This window comes from Felis catus, chromosome A2 (assembly GCF_018350175.1).
Source record: "Felis catus isolate Fca126 chromosome A2, F.catus_Fca126_mat1.0, whole genome shotgun sequence".
NCBI classification, from domain to species: domain Eukaryota; kingdom Metazoa; phylum Chordata; class Mammalia; order Carnivora; family Felidae; genus Felis; species Felis catus.
Genome location: NC_058369.1, coordinates 59131836 through 59150265, shown reverse-complemented (window position 1 = coordinate 59150265; position 18430 = coordinate 59131836). Strand labels below are relative to the sequence as shown.

General features: G+C 56.2%; 1 protein-coding gene across 3 annotated transcripts in view; it reads left to right on the top strand.

Moving 5' to 3' along the window:
• CHCHD6 (coiled-coil-helix-coiled-coil-helix domain containing 6) overlaps nucleotides 1-8116 on the top strand; it is a 251531-nt gene extending 243415 nt beyond the window's left edge. For 2 of the 3 annotated variants that reach the window (XM_006929038.4, XM_019825159.2), the window contains exons 7-8: nucleotides 5119-5254; nucleotides 7901-8116. In XM_006929038.4, coding sequence (XP_006929100.1) covers nucleotides 5119-5254; nucleotides 7901-7906 — 142 coding nt within the window. In that variant the 3' untranslated portion in view covers nucleotides 7907-8116. The other variant, XM_045052045.1, reaches the window with a different exon arrangement.
• The last annotated feature ends 10314 nt before the right edge of the window (nucleotides 8117-18430 follow it).

Sequence of the window (18430 nt, the reverse complement as noted above, 5' to 3'; positions counted from 1 at the left end):
AGTCAGGGCAACCTGGGATGCCTGCAGCGAAGGCTCCAGGGGCCTGTTGGATTCAGAAGTCTTGAGCTCTTAGGGAAAACTGTGGAATAGACCTGGGGATTGGCAGTGGGTGGAGGAGAAGTTCCGGGTTTGGTAGGGGTGATTGATGGGCTAGCTCGCAGGTTTGCAGGGCAGAGGTTAAGGAGTAAGGAACCTGTGTGCCCAGAGTGGGAAGGGAGGGGAGCAGGCGGCCCAGAGGTAGAGGGTTCCCAGTGTGTGGTGCCCGGTGGTGAGAGCCACTCTGCTTCTCAGAGAGTTGGGCAGCGGTGGGGAGCACACAAGGGCCTCGTTGGCCTGACCGTGGTGCCGTGGGACGGGAGGGGGGCGGAGCGTGTTCTTATTCCTGGCTAATACTTTGCCTTTTTCTGACGTTCTTTTTCACTGCTCTTACGGAAACATGTTATTACCACCAAGGAGGTAGAACTCTGGTTCGTGGGCAGCATGGGGGGCGGGGGCTGCCTGATCCTGAATGCCCAGAAGTCATTGTGGCATTGTTGGCCTTTCTGAGGCCCTCACTCCCAGACATCTGTGTGGTGCCCCTGGTGATTGGTTGGTTCCACGGGCCTGTTGTCCGAGTGAACAGGGCAGGGCTTAGAGTCCATTGGTCTCTGCCTCCTGCTCATTATGCACCCTGCCTGTGGCCATCGAGCCAGCCCTCAGGGCAGGGAGGGTGTGGAAGCCCTTTGTGCAGAGGAAGCAACGTTCAGCCTGTTTCCCCAGTGTTCGGGACACTGGGGTTGAGGACTGACCCCCACGTGCTGAGTCTCGAGCAGGTCTGCACAGTGGGGGGCCCTCTTCCCCATCTGACCTCTGACCACACAGTGGGAAATGGTACAGCCAGAGCCTGGCCCCGGGTTTGGGGCAAAAGCTGTGTTTTCCCCACTGGTCTACAGGTGCCACGCTCATGGGTCTGCTGGATCCTTGGAGAAGATGCACTGTGATTGGTACCTCGAGATTCCTGGGGAGGGGCGCCTGGGTGGCTCAGCTGGTTAAGCATCTGACTCTTGATTTTGGCTTAGGTCATGATCTCACAGTTGTGGAGCCTGCTTAAGATTTTCTCTCTCCCTCTCCTTCTCCCCTTCCCCTGCTTGAGAGCACGGTCTCTTGCTCTCTCTCAAAAAACAAAAACAAAAAAAAAGAAGAAGAAAGAAAAGAGAAGAGAAGAAAAAGATTGCTGGGGAAATAGGCACCAGCAAGACCTGGACAAGATCTGAGCAAGGTCTGGAAGACACTAGAGCTTAGGTTACAGGGAGAGGGACATGTTCAGACAAGGCCCCACCTTCAAGCCGACATCTAGAGTCCCAGCCCCAAAGCCTCCTGTCTTCACTCTTTACCAAGTGCCACCAGTAACACTGGCCTCTCTTCCTCAGCTCTCCTCCCTCCCCAGCCTTACCCCTGCCCCACTGACAGCCAAGCTGCTGGTGAGAGCGGCCCTTCACGACACACACTGTCATGCACATGCCTGTCGAGCCTTCGTTAGCCCAGGGCGGGTAGTGTTCCAGTTTACAGCTGAGGACAGTAAGGGCCAGAGAGGAGAGCTGCCTTCCTTAGCAATGCACTCTTAGCCTTCTGCCCTGGGTGACGTTAACCCCTTCAAAGCCACGTGGACCATTAGATCTAAATGTGCAAAGGGCATACTTGTGGCAGTGAACACCTCTTAGGGCAGCTGGACTTCTCTCAATCCCTGGAAAGTTGTGGATACATTTTTTATGCATTCAAAAAGCAGCTGTTTATAAGCTGAATGTTTCTCAGCCTCTGTGCTGATTTGTATGCAGTGTAAATAGGGTTGGTGTGGCCCAGGGCAGGGTGGGGCTGTGCTTGGATAGAACGCAGGGGATTTCATGAATGGTCGGACCCTAGGCCCTGCCCCACCTTGCTTCAGAGAGAGCCTTTTATTTGGAGAGCTGTGCTCTCCCTGTCCGCCTTCCCATTCAGAGCCATTTTGTAGGCAAACGGGTGAAATTTCTTCCAGTTGACATTTGCCTGCTATCCTGTCTCCTCATATTGTTCCTGATAAGTCCCAGAGGAGAGAAGCCTCTGCAGTTGCAGAGGTGATCCTGGTTTCGAGGGGATGGATTTCTCTGTGGCCCACTTTCTCCTGAACTTGAAGCCTACTGGGGGGTTCTGTGATGTTTGCCCTCAAAATGCACGGGGGCCTCCATCCAGGGACCTGAAACCGAAGGAAGCGGGGGCAGAAGGAAAGCGACAAGATAGGAGACAACCGCTCTACCCTTTTACAGCCTGCAGAGTGAAAGCCAGTGTCCCTGTGGCAGATCTGGAGAGGGTGAGGCCTCATGGGGTCGGTGCTGTGGCTCCAGGACAGCTCGGCCCAACCAGCCGGCCCGGGTGGCTCTGACCCCACCTGTCTTGTTTCCCCGTAGACCTGGAGGCCTCATACAGCCTTACAGCTACACCTCTGCCTCTACTCAGCCCGGTGCTTCCCCCAACTACAGATGCCCCCCGAGTACCTGCCGGCCGGCTGGGCTGCAGCTGGGAGCAGGCACTCATGGGCTCACGTGATGGGGAGTACTGCCTCAGGGGGTCCAAAAGTGGGTACGATAAAGCCTGTGCCTTTGGGAGCTACAGCAACAGAGACACCAGGAAGGAGCCACAAAAAAGATGTGGTCTCATGGGCTTCACCCTGCCAAGGGCAGGTCTGGAATGGGGAAGGAATAAGCTGTGTTCCCCCAGGACGGAGAACAAGAGAGTAAAACAAAGAAGGGAAGATAGTTGAGATGGAGGGCACAAAGCAAAGCTCTGTGTGTTCCCGGCATCCTAAGGGAGAACATCAGAACAATTGGGAGTGAAGCAATTAGCATGGTTGTAGAGAGAATTTGCCCAAGATGAAATGTCCAGCAAAAGGCTGAAAATCCATTTTTTTTAATATATATTTTTTAAATTTTTTTTGGGGGGGGGAGAGAGAGAGAGACAGATCATGAGTGGGGGAGGGGCAGAAAGAGGTGGAGACACAGAATCCAAAGCAGGCTCCAGACTCTGAGCTGTCAGCACAGAGCCTGACACGGGGCTCGAACCCACAGACCGTGAGATCATGACCTGAGCCGAATTGGGATGCTCAACCGACTGAGCCACCCAGGCGCCCCTGAAAATCCATTTTAAGAGGCCCACAATGTCAAAGAGTTTTAAATACAAGCATGGAGAGACCTTCGGCAAGAATTGGGACGAGGCAGGTGCCCCACCTGTGCCCCAGTTGTGGGCGGTGGCGGGCAGAATCCAGTGGCAGGGGTCCCAGGGTTCCGAGAGGAAAGAGCTGAATCCTAGGAGCCCATCTTCCTGCCCTGTGTGACGATGGGAGGCTAGTGCTGAGACGAGACCCCGTGTGTCCTCAGTAGGAAATCCCTAAGATCTCGCCCATGCCATGGACATGAACCGGGGCGGTGATATCAAGGACTGGAATGGAATGGCAGTAGAGGGCCGGCCTCGGCTCTATGCCTGCATCCTCAGAACCCAATGGAACTGCACATTGTTGGGGCAGAACCAGGCCAGTGCGGCCTCCTGAGCTGTCCCCTCTGCTCTCCGCCCCCCCCACCCCCACCCCAGGAACGGGCGGGCTGCTTCTTCCATCACATAATCACATCACGTACGTGAGACAACAGGCCTGAGGATGATAGCCAACACACGGGGACGGTGCAGGGGAAGGCAGGGGCACCCAGCCCCGGCGTGGCATCATTGGTGGCACAGCGGTAGCGAAAGTGCCACCTCCGGGCTGGTAAAGTGAGACTGTTCAATACTGGGTGTCTGACCTGCTAAGCCACTGAGCATTCATTCCGCTGCTTGCTGTTCTTTACCGACGAACTCGGTTTGTTTGAGTTCTCTTAAAATAATAATGGTGCTGCCCCGTTCCATACCCACTGCATGGCTGGATTTCTAAAATATCGAGACACCGGGCCGGGAGAATTATTAACCTGCAAGTCTCCCTGCCGGGTGATGGGGGCAGAGCTGTGTCAAGCGCCACAGTGATCCTCTCACTGCTGAGAGCCTTGAAGAGGGGCTTTCTGCATTTTTACAACTCCCGTCAAGTGCCCTGGCCACAGGTGGTGTTTATGCCGAAAGGCCACGTCAGGTGCCTTCTACGGTTCCTTCTATGGCAGCAAAGGTTCCGGCGTGGACCTGGCCTGAAAACCATCTGTGAAAACAGTGCAGCCAAACCCTCGTAAATATCTGCCCCCCTTCCCACTTCTCAGCGGGTGACCTTGGGCAGGTTACTTCATCCTCTGTACCTCGGTTTCCTGACTTGTAGCAGGAGGTGAGAGATCACAGCACGTACTGCACAGAGGTGTTACAAGGATGAGTAGGGTGGTGCCTGGCGTGCAGCGTGAGTGTGTGTGTGCACGTGAGTGAGACCTTGCATGCGCGTGTTCCTGCCGGAGAGAGACGGAAGGGAGAGGGGGCGATAGAAGGCGTCGGGAAGGAGACAGACTGGTCAGAGCGGCCCAGGGATGCCACTGATGCACTTCAGCACAATCTCTATTTCCTTTGGTTTTCGTTTCATATTTGAGAAAAGAAAACAGACTCGTTTTTTGATAGGTTCTGAACCTTCTCTGATAAAGAAAGAAAAAAGAAGAAAGGGTCCCCCCCAAACACTGCAGAGGTTATCTCCAGGAAGTGAGGTTCTAAAAATGTTATGTATGTTTTTAGACACTTCTGTGGTTTTTCCCATTCTCTTCGTTGCGCATATATTAGTTCTGAGATCAGATTAACCACCTCTGTATGAGAAAGCTGCGGTGTGTGCAATGGCACAGTCACAGTCAGGTGTGCCCGTTAGGCAGGAAGAGCCCTACGAGGCAGCAAGTGGGGGTGGGCACGGGGGTCTTCCAGCCGGCCACCTCGGCTCCTCTCCTGCGGGGCTGGAGCCCTTGTGGAGCCCGCAGCCCCAGCCCGGTCCCCTCGGCGTCTGCCGCTGTGGACAGCCCTTGACCCCCTGTGTTCTTGGTTCTCTCTGAGGAGTAACCCGATGCTGATGGCTGCCAGGTGCCCAGCGGTGGTGCTGAGTGAGGGAGCGGATCCCCTCCGTGCCCACTGGGGCTGAACCCCAGGCCCAGCTGCTCTCTGTCCCTGCAGGCCCCGCCGGACAGAGCCTGTGTGCTCAGGGCTGCAGGCCCAGATCCTCCGCTGCTACCGTGACCACCTACAAGAAGTACTCCTGTGCTCGGACCTGGTCAAGGCTTACCAGCACTGCGTGAGCGCCGCTCACAAGGTAAGGCCTCGCCCTGCGCCTGGCCTGGGCTGCTGAGCGCACGGGGGCTGGGTGCCGACGCCGGACTCTCTCGGCCCGTCTTTGCGAAGTCAGACATGCCGACCTCGAGGCCTCTGCCTTGTGCACAGGGACGGAGTCAGGAACTTTGATTTCCTCTGCCACTTCCTGGTTCGGACGTTATGTCTAGCTGATCCCATGACTGCCCTCGGATAGCCGGGTTAGGAAAGGAGGGCCCAGGGGCCCTGGACCCCACCAGGCTAGGTCTGGGAGTGGCTCTGAGTAAGCTCTGGATCCGGGAGCGGGTCTGGGAGCAGCTCTGGGTCCCACCACCTAGTAAAGGGTTTGCCTGTGCCACCCACTTCTTACCTTTGAGCAGTTGGAAGTAGGAGCTCACGGGAAGGGCCCATGGTGCAGGGTCAGGGTCACGGAAAGGGCAGGGGCAGTCCTAGGAAGGAGAAGAGCCTCTGGGTTCAGGGAGGTAGAAAAGTAGGTGCAGCCTGCCCGACAGGATGAGGGAGCGAAGGGTACCTCTTGGCTCACCCTTCTGTGCGGGTCTGAAGGGGCAGGCTAGCACCCAGCCTCTGGTGAGTGGGAGGGGGTCATGGTGGTCCCAGGTATTCTACCCCCCAGCCCTCCTGCAGGGCAGCGGTGAGGTGTCCTGGATGTGTGAGGATGGCAGTGGGCCTCCCCTGAGAGCTGGCCCCAAGGTCTTGCCCTCTTCCCCTAACCCTCCCAGCCAGCTCCCAATCCTGTCCTCCCACCTCCCCCCATTGCCGTTCCTCTTCTAGACAATTCCATCACCCTTCCCAAGCCCAGCAGTAACTGCCCCAGGCTGGACCCAGGCCCTCTCTGGTGTTCACTTAGGGGCGCCTGACTTGGACCTCCCCAGAGGGCCGGCATGTTTGCTAGACGGGCTGTAGGATGGGGCTTTCTTCCTGTGGAAGAGCCCCTTGTGCCCTGTAGGAGACAACTGCTGTGGGTACTGGTGGCGGGAAGGCTGAGGCCGGAGGTCCGGTCTGGCTAGGTCCGGCGGAGTGTCTCTCCTGCTCAAAAGCACGGCCTCGCCAGAGCCCTCCTCACTCTTCTGTCAGCTCGGGCCCTGTGCGGCGCAGTGTGCGCGTCTGGGCTCTGAGGCCCAGCCGCAGCGCCCACTGCCCAGAGTGGGCTCTGGGACAGCCCGGGGCCCAGCAGCAGCTCCGCGCGGCACCAGGCGTGAAGCCTGCTCGGGAGATCACATTTCCTCCCCGCCGTAGAGCATGCAAAGCTGTTTGCTCAATTTCAAGTTGAGCAGCAAAGACCCTGCCGGCGGTCCCTGCAGCGCAGAGCGGAGCCGGGCCAGTGGCCCTGCACCACGAAACGTGGGCCACGGGAACAAGTGGCCCTCTTGGGCCCCTTCACTTCTACCAAGGTGTTTGTGAAGGCGAGCACGAGAACCCTTGCCCAGGTGGGATCGGAGGACCATGGCACGGGCTTGCACACTGTGCACCTAACTTTCTACTGAGGGAGAGGCCTAGGGTCCTGCTGTGGCCTCCTTGATTCCCCGCAGAGTCCTCTGCGCCCCCCGCCCCGGCCCCCCGACTACCCTCCATCTTTCCCTTCAGGCCCCACGGCCACAGAATTTTCCGCCCCGCCCCCAGCAGAATGTATCTTTAACAAACACATCTCACCAATATATCTTCATTGCACTGAGGCAAAAATGTGATTACGAAGGAAGACAGATTGCATTTATCTCCAGTGTGTTCTCTGTAGCTCTAGCACGCCTGAGAGAGGCTCTGGGGCACTGCCAGGCCTGGCTCCCTCCTCCCCGGCCCCCACCCCCTGGCGTTATTAAAGCCTAAATTGGAGCCCAGGCAACTGGCAGCAGCGGAGGCCAGCCCTGCTCCGACTGCGCGGCGTGTGCAGCGTTCCTTCGGGAGAAGCATGTTCCACCGACTCCTGAGGCCCTCGGTGCCCACAGCGCACCCTGTTGCTGCCCTCTGCCCACCTCTGCCCACCTCTGCCCACCTCTGCCTCAGAAGGCTCCTGGTGGAGCCGGGATGGGGCCGGGGGGATCTCTGATAGCGATTTGCTTCTCAAAATACCAGCTGGCAGGAGCCCTCATCTCTGGCAGTCAGGGAGTGGGTATCAGAGGCCCACCACCAGGAGGTGCCTCCCCAGAGCTCCTGCCGGCACCTGTGTGGTCCCTTCCAAGCCCGGGGATGTGTGTGTGCGTGTGGATGTGGGCAGCGCCTTGGAGGCAGGTTCCAGCAAGACGCAGCCTGATGGTGAAGGCTCTCACACAGCAGAGCCCGCTCTCTGACTGGTTTCACTTAGAAAACTCAGAGTGGTTAGGTAAGAAGGCAGGGGAGACCTTGGCGGGGTGAAGCAGCCTTGGGCTGGGGCCTGCCTGCCTGTCTGTAAGGGCGGCCAGATGAGCACAGGCTCCTTGTTAATGGGCCACCGGAGGCATGTGCTGAGTGGGCATGGAGACGAAGAGGCACAGTCCCAGGTTGCAGGGACCAGCTGGGGGGCACCCTTTCCATCGAACAGTCACACTCATGGGGCATCCCGAGGGCCGGGGGCCCTCTTAGAGCCGAGGCTCTGGGGATGCACGGGGTTCCCAAAAGAGAGGCCCATGACTGAACTGTGACCTGTTCTCCTTTGCAGGGTTGAGGAGCAGGCCTCCATCCTGGCCCTGGCGGTGACTTGGAGCTCTGAAGAAGGAACCAGTGATGGGACCACAGTCCGCAGACCCCTGGGCCACAGCCATTTTCTCCTGGGTGCCTATGGATGTCTCTGTGCTTGGGGCTGCCGTGTGTTTGGGAAGTAGAGGATGTGCTACTGTCCGAAAACAAATAAAGCAAATGTCTTTGTTTTCAGTCATTCTCTCAGCTGGCACACAGCTGCTGCTGCCTCCTCTCTGTCCATACCTGTGCTGGACCACGGCGATGCAGGCTGAATGAAACAGGCTGTTCCCCCTTGGGGAGCACCCAGCCTAGCAGGGGAGACAGATGTGGAAGCCCCCAATTATGCTGCAGCAGCAAAAGGCCGCCCAGAAGCAGGTAGGAGATGAAATGAGGGGAATGCAGTTCTTTCTGGGGACGGAGTGGAGAGAGCAGGCCAGCTTCCTGACAGAGGCTCTGTCTGAACTCCAATGTAGAAGCTGAATGGATGACCGCTGGGCAAGCCAGAGGCTGGGTGAGTGGGACCCCAGATGCAGTGCTCAGGGAGCCCAGAGCTGGGCTTTGCAGAAAGCAGATCGGGGGCTGGGTGGGATAGGGGGATGCCAGGCCACGACGTTAGGGCTGAGTGACACCTCCGTGGCTCTCGGGGGAGGGTGGGCTCAAGTGGGGCAGGACTGAGTGCCAAGGAGAGCCCTGCAGGCACTTGAGGGCATGATAAGTGGGAGGCTGGTGGGCCAGGTCGGGGGACAGACCGAGGCGAGGCTTAGCAGCCGAGGTTAGCGTGCCTCTGGATTTGAGTGGTATAGGGGAGAATCAAGGATGATTTCTAGACCTCTGGCTTGGGTGCTGGTGATTCTGGGGGCTGCAGTGAAGGACACAGGGATTGAGAAGTGCAGAGGACAACGATGTTTGGGACGTGCTCTGCTTAGTTGGGGTCCACACACTGGTCTGCCGGTCCTTGGCTTCTGGAGGGATCCCAGCTGAGGTGTCTTGACCACACCCGGGCTGCACCGAGCCTGGCCCAGGGCTGTGTGAGGGACGCAGCAGGAGCCTGAGATGGGGCTTCTGATTCACCAGCTGCTCTTGCTGGTGACCTTGGATTTCCTGCGAAAGTTCCTTTGGAGAGCCCCTCGCCATCTGGAGCTGAGAGCTTGCATCTCGACTCCGGCTTTGCAGCCCAGGCATCTCTGCTCATCCCCGAACTCTCACACACAAAGCTCAAGTGGGGGTTGAGGCTCGGCAGTGTCCAGCTGTCCGGGCAGGTAGCACAAGGCAGCTTTATTTGGCCAAGCTACATATTGGCTGAGAGGAAAAGAGCTTTGGGAGATGCCCTGTCTCCATGTTCTGGGTCAGCTTGCCAAAACACACAAGGAGGCATTCGGGGTGCATGCGGAGGTGAGCAGCCCTGGTGGGTGGCAGGGTGCCCTGGCCTGAGCCTCCTCCCGGCCTCCCCCAGCAGCCCAAGAAGCCCCTGGCCCTTTGTCAGGCCAGCACGGTGGGGTCACAGGTCACCTGGATTATTGAGCTTAAGCAAAATCGGAGCCATCCTTCAGCTGGAAGTTGCTGAGGCCCTTTCAGGACTCCCTCAGAAGCCTCTGGTGTCCAGGGCTTTGTCCCACTTCCCAATCTGCCAGGAATCTCTCTCAGACTCTACTTTTCTACCCAGGAGTCTGTCGAGGGCAGCTGTGTGTACGCCTCTCCATCTGGGCGTGTATGTGCGTGCATAGGTGCCTTTGTGTGTGCACATGTGGATGCGTATATAGATAGATAGATACCTTTGTGTGTGTGTACCTATGCATCTCTGCATGTGTATAGAGGGTGCTTTTTTGTGTGTGCACATGCGTGTGCATAGGTCTGTGGACATCTGCCCATCTGTGTATGTGTGTCCACGGGTGCCTTTGGGTCTGTGCACACGTATGTGCGTGCACCCATCTGTACGTATGAACTGTGTTTGTGCAGGCAGCCAGCCACGCTCACCACCTGCTAATGCTCCCAGGCTCTCTCCTCCTGGATCTCAGCCCATTTTCCTGATTCCCCTCAATTCAGAACCAGCCTTCCCCCTTCTAATCTCCACCTCTTTCCTACTACTGGGGACTGGGGGCGGGGGGGGGGGGGGGTACTTGCTCAGAGCCATTGTCTCATTGTATTGGAACGTGGAGGGGAGGCGTGTGTGCTCAAGGTGCAGGCTCCGTGCGCCTGTGTGTATGCATTTATTGCATTTCTGTGTCACCTTTGTGGACCTCCAGTCCCTCCACGTGGCCATATGTGGTAGGAAGTCTGGCTTGAGAGAGCATTCATGGGTGAGGGGTGTGTCCAACATCGTGTACACCTGGAGGCAGACATTCCTGGGCTCAGGTTCCCAGCCACATGACTGTTGAAAGGGAGTGTTGATACCCATCCTACCTGGTTGCTAGGGGATTAAATCCGATGTTGGCTGTGACATCCAGGGTCCAACCAGGAAACCCGAAAGCACTCACGGTTATTTTTTTAAATTTTTTTTTAGTGTCTATTTATTATTGAGAGACACAGAGAGACAGAGCATAAGCATGGGAGGAGCAGAGAGAGAGGGGGAGACATAGAACCCGAAGCAGGCTCCAGGCTCCGAGCCGTCAGCCCAGAGCCTGAAGTGGGGCTGAAACTCACGAACTGTGAGATCATGACTTGAGCCGAAGTCGGACGCTCAACCGACCGAGCCACCCAGGTGCCCCAGCATTCAGGATTATTTTTAGACACAGGGGACTGAATATGGGGAATTAACTCTGAAGATGGAGGAGCCAAAACCCAAATGGAATGGTCTGACAGCCCAGAAATTAGCAACGGTGGGAAACTCGCATCACCCTGGGGCTGCAGGCACAGACGGAAGAGGCAGGGCCCCCCAGTGGAAGCTGATACCACGGGGGCTCTACTCAGTGGAGCTGGAGCCACTGAGGGGACACAGCTGCTGTGAGAAGTGCCAACTTGTGGCCGAGAAGGTAGAGGTGCCCAGGCCTCTCCCCTCCTGCCATCCTCAGCCTCGGGCGTGCCTCCCATTAGCTGAACCCAGCCAGAGCCAGAGGGCAAGGCCACCTGCTACAAGGAGCAGATCTGAGGCGCAGGCGCGCAGGAAGGACCTCAGCAGGACTGGGAGGTGCCGAGCAAGCATGTGGGCCTGTGTGCTTGTGCCTGTGCTTGGGTGGGTGTGAGAAGTGGGTGCAAACAGGCGTGTGCACACCCCTGTGTGCATTTCTAGCTTGTGTTGGCACATGATGGACAGCTTCCAGAGTAGTCCCATCAGACATCCACCACGTGCCGGGTCCTCTCCCACTCCCTTTGTAAATGCTAACTCATTTAGAGTCCCAGAGCTCTGTGGGGGGTAGGGCCATTACTGTCCCTGCTTTCCAGGGGTGGAAACCATGGCACAGATGGTGTGAGTAACTTGCTCAAGATTGCACACAGCTGACACTACCTTTTTCTGGAGCCGGGGTCCTGGCTGTCTAGAGGCTTGACTCTACCCACCCCAGGGACCCAGCGTGGGGGGGGGGGGGCAGTCCTGCACCTTTCCCCTCATCCCTCACCCCCAGATGGAGAGTGTGGACCCTGGCAAAAGAAACGGCTAGAGTTCCTTCCTGCCAGCATCATTACTGACCTGGAGAGGCCCAGCAATGCCGAGGCAGGGTCTGAGCTGGTGTCACCGCCAAGGTTGCCGTGAGCCCTGGGGCAAGATCTCTTGTGAGGTGCTGGTTCACACACCTGCCTGCCTCGGCCGCGTGCCAACACCTTATCCACCCGAGAGCGGGTACAGGTATGGCTGCAGACCTCCCAAGTCATTCTAGGTGGCTGAGCTGGGGGTGAGAGCAGGGCATGGAGGAAGAGTCCAACGTGCACTGGACATGGGAAGGGCAGAGTGTCACAGCAGATGGAGAGAGCACCTGCCCTGAGGCCACTGTGGGAGGAGGCGAATCACATGACCTCTCAGGGAGACACGTTTTTAAGTGTGCAAACCCACACGCACACACACACCCAAAAACAACACCCCCTCCCACCACACACACACACACACACACACACACACACACCACACACACAATCCACCCATGTGTTGTTTACAAAAGACCTCACCTTAATAATAAGGGCACAGGCTGGTTGAAAATAGAAGCATCGAGACCGATGGACCAGCAAACTCTGAGGAGTCTGGAGTGGTTATGTTACTGTCAGGCAAGGTAGACCTCCGGACACGGAGTGTCTGAGCAGCAGAGGTGGACAGTTTGAACGCGAACAGGGGCAGCATGTAGGAAGACTTAGAAACCCCAGATGTGCATGCACCTGACCCAGGCAAGACAGGTGAGGCAAGAGCGACAGGACAGAAAGGGAACTAGCCAAATCCGCAGTCTTTCCTGACTACTGGGAGCGTGCACACATCAATGGCTCCCAGGATGAGTTGCCAGGAAACCAGCACGTAAGCAGGCACTGTGTCCCGGGGTGTTCGTCCTGGCCTTTGCACCGTCTCTGGAGCTCCTAGTCTGCAGTGTAATGGGGAGCCAGATAGCCCCAGCACCCGCCCCAAGCCCGGGGGCAGCAGCTCCTAAGCCGCTAGCCCTCTGTTTCCTCATCTGTAAAAGGGAGACGGTCATAGATGCCACCCCCTGCAGGGATTGGGGTGACAGGTGTCCCATGCTTGGTGCTCTATAAATGTGAAGGCAGAGGACCCACCACCCACATCCCCTTTAGGGCCAGCCGTTGGCAGCTAGCGCTCGCCCCTGAGGCCTCTCCCTCCGGGAAGTGCCTTTGCTGGGGAGCTGCCTCACCAAAGTCACACCCCAGCAGGCCAGAACTCACATCCGATTGCTGCTTGATGGGATGGGGTGTAGAGGCCCAGCTCCCATGCTCCAAGTTAGAGCAACCTGGAAGAGTGTTCTGACTCCAGAGCTGGGCCTGGCCTCTGCCTCCTCCCCTTACCCACTAGTGCTGACCCCAAGGACACTCCCGCATAAATGTCCTGCAACCTCACCTCTACCCCAGAACGGCTTCTAGGGAAACCCAAGGAACCAATAACATTATTGTATCCTACGCAGTACCTGGCCCATGCCCCCCTGGGCTTATCGTCTAGCAGGAGGAGTTAGCAGGAATTGTGTCGTGTATAGAGTCCGGTAGGAGTTGTGTCATAATCACAAATGACATTGGAGGTCACTTGTGCTGAGGCCTTTAGGGAGAGGCCCCGGGAGCTCGGGGCCCAGGGCGCTCGGGCTGTGGGGTCAGGGAGGGCTTCTCTGAGGAGGTGAAGCTTAAGTCATAGTGAGAGGGCTGAACCAGAGTTGGCCAGGTGAAGCGATGACTTTGTTTACTGTAGTGTTTATAGCAATGGCAAAATCCTGGAAACCACCTAGATGTCCAATAACAGGGGGCATGTGCATTAAGTAAAAGGTGGTATATCCATAAGAAAGCTCTGTAGCTGGTGATAGTGGGGGTGTGGAGTATAGCCATCAGCACGGAGCAGTATGAACCCATTTGGGGATGAAAAAAATACCATCTATACACATGTAAAAAATACACACACACTCACAAAAAGAAAAGGCCAGAAGGGTTATACACTGAAATGTTAGTGCTTTTTTCTGGGGGGGGATCAGCATCACGGATATGTATTGTTTTGTTTATTAATAATCGACTTTGTTTTCTGTTGTTCCAAACTGACCTGAACATTTCCTTTCAGTAGCCCCCAGGCTCGAAGCTTTCCCGAATGCATGTGGCGGTGTGGCCCCCCACAGCCTGGGCCCTCCGGTCAGGGCGGCGCATGGCTGTCTCTTCCCGTGGGCTTTCGGGCCCAGTGGTTGACCCCTTGGCGAAGCCCGGCTCTCCTTGAATAAAGTGCTTTCCTTGCCTGCCAAGCAGGGGCAGGGATGGGGGTTGAAGCCTGCCAAAAAGGAGAATTCCTGAGTGGGGCAGGGTAGGGCCCACAGTGTGCTGGGACGGACACCCCCGGGAGCCCGTGGGGGATCACAGCGGCAGGAGGAGTCTCCCTTAGTTATTTATACTTCGCACATCCAGTGTTGGCATTGAATGCCTACTGTGTGCATTTGGCATTCTGGACGCAGGAGACGCAGCAGTGAGGGGGAGAGGTTTGAAACCCTGTCCCCCAAGAGCTTAGAGATCTGTGGGTGATGGGGGGACAGAGAAAATAAAATCAATGATTGCATGTTATGCAATGGAGAAAAGGTAGGGGGGGTGGGAGTCCCGGGAGCGGGTGCGCTCCTGTTTCCTGTGAGGACAGGACGCGCCTGTGTCCCCACTCCCTGGGGCTTCCCACACCCAGACAGGGCACCTGCCTGCATCTCCCCAGCCCAGGAATGGCCACCTCCAGGCTGCTCTTAAGGAAAAACACTTCCAGTCCATACCTGATAACCTGCCTCATTAAATTTAATGGGCCGGTTATTCCCATTAAATAAACATCACCTAATTATGAAAAACATATTTGCTGAAATTCGACTATGGAACAGATAAACCAATTACATGGTTATTCAGGCTCAAAACACACTCAATAATGAAGTGGGGTGCAGACCACAGCAGGGAGGGCCAGGGGAGCACCTGGAATTCAGAGCCCCCCCCCACCCCTCCCCACTTCCGTTCCTAGCTTGGTGGGGCCTCAAGAATGTTGGTGTCCCTGGGAGCCGCGGGCTGGGCAGCCTGGAATCCAGACCGGGGTGTCTCAGTTAGGACCCCTTTCACACAAGTGACAGAACCCTAGCTCAAACGGGCTTAAACAAGAAGAGTATGTTGATCCATATGATTGAGAAAGTGTAGAAGGAAGCTTCAGGCATGGCTGGATCCGAGAGCTTAAACCTAGTGACTAGGACCTGGTCTGTCTCCTTCCACTTCTTACTGTTCTCCTCCATGTCGCCTTCCTTCCTGGGCTTCACGATTTGCCCCAGCGAGTCTTGCCTTGTAAAGAGAGAACCTCTTTCCCTCCGGTTCCAGCTTAGGGTTTATGGGCAGATAATAAATTGCTCCAGAGCCGACAGAGTAGTATCAGGAATCTCTCAGGAGAGGCCAATACACACAGGAAAAACTGCCCCCCATCCCGATGACTCATCAGGGAAATGCAAGGCAAAACCACAAAGAAACGCCTCTGCACACCCGTCTCGTGGTTGAAGTTACGAGGACAGACAATACCAGGTGTTGGTGAGCACAAGCAACCGCTGGGACCCACATGCACTGCTGCCAGGCGTGTAGAGTATTTAAACCACTTTGGAAAATGGTGTGGCAGTTTCTCATAAAGTTAAACATCCACCTACACTGTGATGCAGCAAGTTTACTCCTGGGTCGGTATGCAGGAGAATGAATATGTATGTGGTCTAAATGGTACATGGAGGAATGTTCAGATGGCTTTATTTCATAGCAGCCGAGTTAAAACGGTCCAAATGTCCACGGGCAGTAGAACGGGCCGGTTGTAGTTTACTCGTACAACAAGATACTGGCCCCCAATTGAAAAGAACAAACCAGAGCTCCCTGTAAGGACGGGGATGAGTTTCACAGACGTGTCATGGAGTGAGGAGCTGGGCAGAGAGGAGTGGACCCTGGTATTAGCTCCCGAGCAAATTGCCACCAACCCAGCAGCTTGTAGCTGGCTGCAGATACTACCTCACTCCTGGGGCAGGAGCCCTGGCAGAGCTGAGCTGCTCCCTGCTTGGTGAGGGGGGGGCGCGGGGGGTCTCCTGAGGCTGCCATCAAGGAGGGCTCAGGCTGGGTTCCTTGCAAGCTCACCTGGCCGTTGGCGGAACTCATTCCCTTGTGGCTGGAGTCTGGAGGCCACCGGCCATCCCCTAGCATGTGACTGTCACAGGCCGTCTGTCAACAGAGGTCTCACTTATCAAAGCCAGCAAGGGAGTCACATATGCGACCCGATGGGGTCACAAAAGAGAGAGCCCTTCACCTTTGCTGGACCCTATCCATCAGAAGCAGGTCACGTACTTAAGGGGAAAGAATATACAGAAGAGTGACTCCTTGCGGGGCACCCCAGGATGTGCGTGCCTCAGTACTGGATGATTCCACTTATATGAAGTTCAGGAGGGAGAGGAAGGTATCTCCAGATAGCCCTTGAGGAATAAGTTCCAAAAATCTGTTAGTAAGAGGACAGAAAAAAAAGAAAAAGAAAAACAAAGACGGTTCAGAGCAGGGCGTGTAGTTTGTATCTCTTGAGAAAACAGGGTGGCAAGAATATCCACGGGTGTTTGCATTCGCTGGTAACAGTGTAAGACATTCTCTGCCAGGACGCAGGGAAACTGGTAACAGTTTTTCTCCCAGAGCCGGCAGCTGGGGCCCTCAAGAAGGAGACTGACTTTCATCATGTATCCTTCTGTGCACTTCTCGGATTTTCAATGTTTAATGAAATAATACTTTTTAATTATTAAAGAAAAAAAAAGGCAAAGAGGCCAGACCTTGTAGAAGGTAAAGGCTGCCGGAGGCATTAACAGCTGCTGCACGTTGCCCCCATCCAGCCCCACCCTACCCCCTCCCTCCCCTGCTTGCAGTGTGTAGTGATGAGTGAGGGGCCGGTCATGTGACCCCAGTAGGTCCAGGAAGCTGCTGGGCCAACTTGGCCAACAGGTTGGGAGAGCATACCTGTGAACGCACACAGAGGAGGGCAGAGCCAAGAAACAGATGCCTGATGATGTTGGGCCCCTGGATGCAGCCATGCCTGAAGCTAGACCTTCATGGACCTTTCAGAGAAACAAGTCAGTGAACGTCCCTTTGGATGAAGCAAAGCTAGATTTTTGTCAAGTCTGATTCTATCCATTGTTTATGTCTGGTGACATCCAGTGCTGACGTTCGGGGCTTACAAGCCCAGGCCAGTGGGTGGTGGTTGCTTCAAGGTGGCCTTCCCAGAAGGGGAGGAGCCTGTGCTGGGGCTAGCTGGGTAGGCTCAGCAGGGTGACCTCATGGGGACAGAAGGAATAAGCATCATGTGCAAAGCTCATGGTAAGCTAGGGAAATCACAGAGATTCCCTATGACAAAGCATAGAGTGACAGGAAGAGAGAGGATGGAGGGGGTGAGCTGTGTGGCCAGGGCTGCTGCAGAGGCCTAGTGTGCAGGGGTCAAAAGCAGTGACTGCAGCAGGCTCAGCCTTTCCCCTGGGGTACATCACTTTCCTGTGCCTCAGTTTCCTCATCTGCAAAAAAGGGGCAGACCCAGCCCCTCCCTGCCTAGTGGTGTTAAGGATTGAACAAGGTATCTCAGGGAGAGCTCTCTTCCTGGGGATGCCTGTATGTTTTCTCTGGTCCTCACAGTGGCCCTGGGAGCCGCTGCCATTTGCCCCCCAGACCCACAAAAGGCACTGAGGGGGTAGACACGTGATGGGAACAGAGCCCTGGCATGGGAAGGGGGCCGGGACTCTCTGTTTGCCTCCAAAGCTTGCACTCTTTTGGATGGAGCCCCCCAGCTGTGAAGGGGCCATTCCCCCCCGCCCTCCCTGAGGGGAGGGTTTTCCCAAGAGGGGTATCTCAGAGGGTTAGCCCGAACTCCGCGCCCTGAATTCCAACTCCCATTCCAGCTACATCTCCACCCCCTGCTATGACCCTGACCACATCCACGGGGCAGACAGTATACAGCCACAGAGGTGTGCGTGGGGCTGGGCGTGGCCAGGAGGTTCTGAAAGAGCTCTCTGGAGACAAGTCTGGGATCCAAGGGCTGGGAGGGGATGTGTCCCCAGCAGAGGCCCTCAGACACCGTGAGGCAGAGACCAGCTCTCCCCACCACACGCTCTACATTCCCCATAGTAAACCATGAAAGAGAAGCCAAACGGTGGCTGTTTTAAGCCATTCGATTTTAGGGTGACTTGTCACGCAGCAACAGGTAGCGAATACATCCCACAAACCCTGACAGAATGCCTGCCTTGTGTACTCATTATACACGGGATGAGGCTCCAGTCTTCACAGGGCTTCCATTCCGGGGGAATGGAAAACAAGCAGCTTAGAAAATGGCAGGGGAATCGGTGCTCTAATGAACCTCACCGAGGGGTTGTGACTGGGGTGCATTTTACATGAAGAATCGGGAATTTCTCCGAAGAGGCAACATGAGCTCTGGGGCCTGGAGAATGAGGAGAGAAGGTCAGGAGAGGGGTTGGCAGGGCAGCCCAGCATTCCTGCGGTGGCCTCTGCTGTGGGCCATGTCCAGGGCAAGCTCTGTATGGGGCCCTGCCGTGTGGCTTGGGGCCCCTGCCTGGTCCAACCTGCCCCGGGCACAGGGGCCAAGGAGGCCACAGGGCGCAGGCTCTGCTCTACGAGATAGTGCCAGCAGCAGAGCTGGGCCCGGGGCGGGGGGGGGGGGGGGGGGGGGGAGGGTGGAAAGCAGCAGCCAAGAGATGTTGTGTTCTTTTTTACTTTTCTTTTGAAATACTTAGGATCTATAATAATGATAGCTTCGTAGGAAGTTGGAAAGATAGTACAGAGAGGTCCCATGTACCCTCTCCTAGCTTGTTTCAGGGTTGCGTCTTCTGTGACTATAGGACAATATCGAAAGTGGGCCCATTGATAACGATGTGTG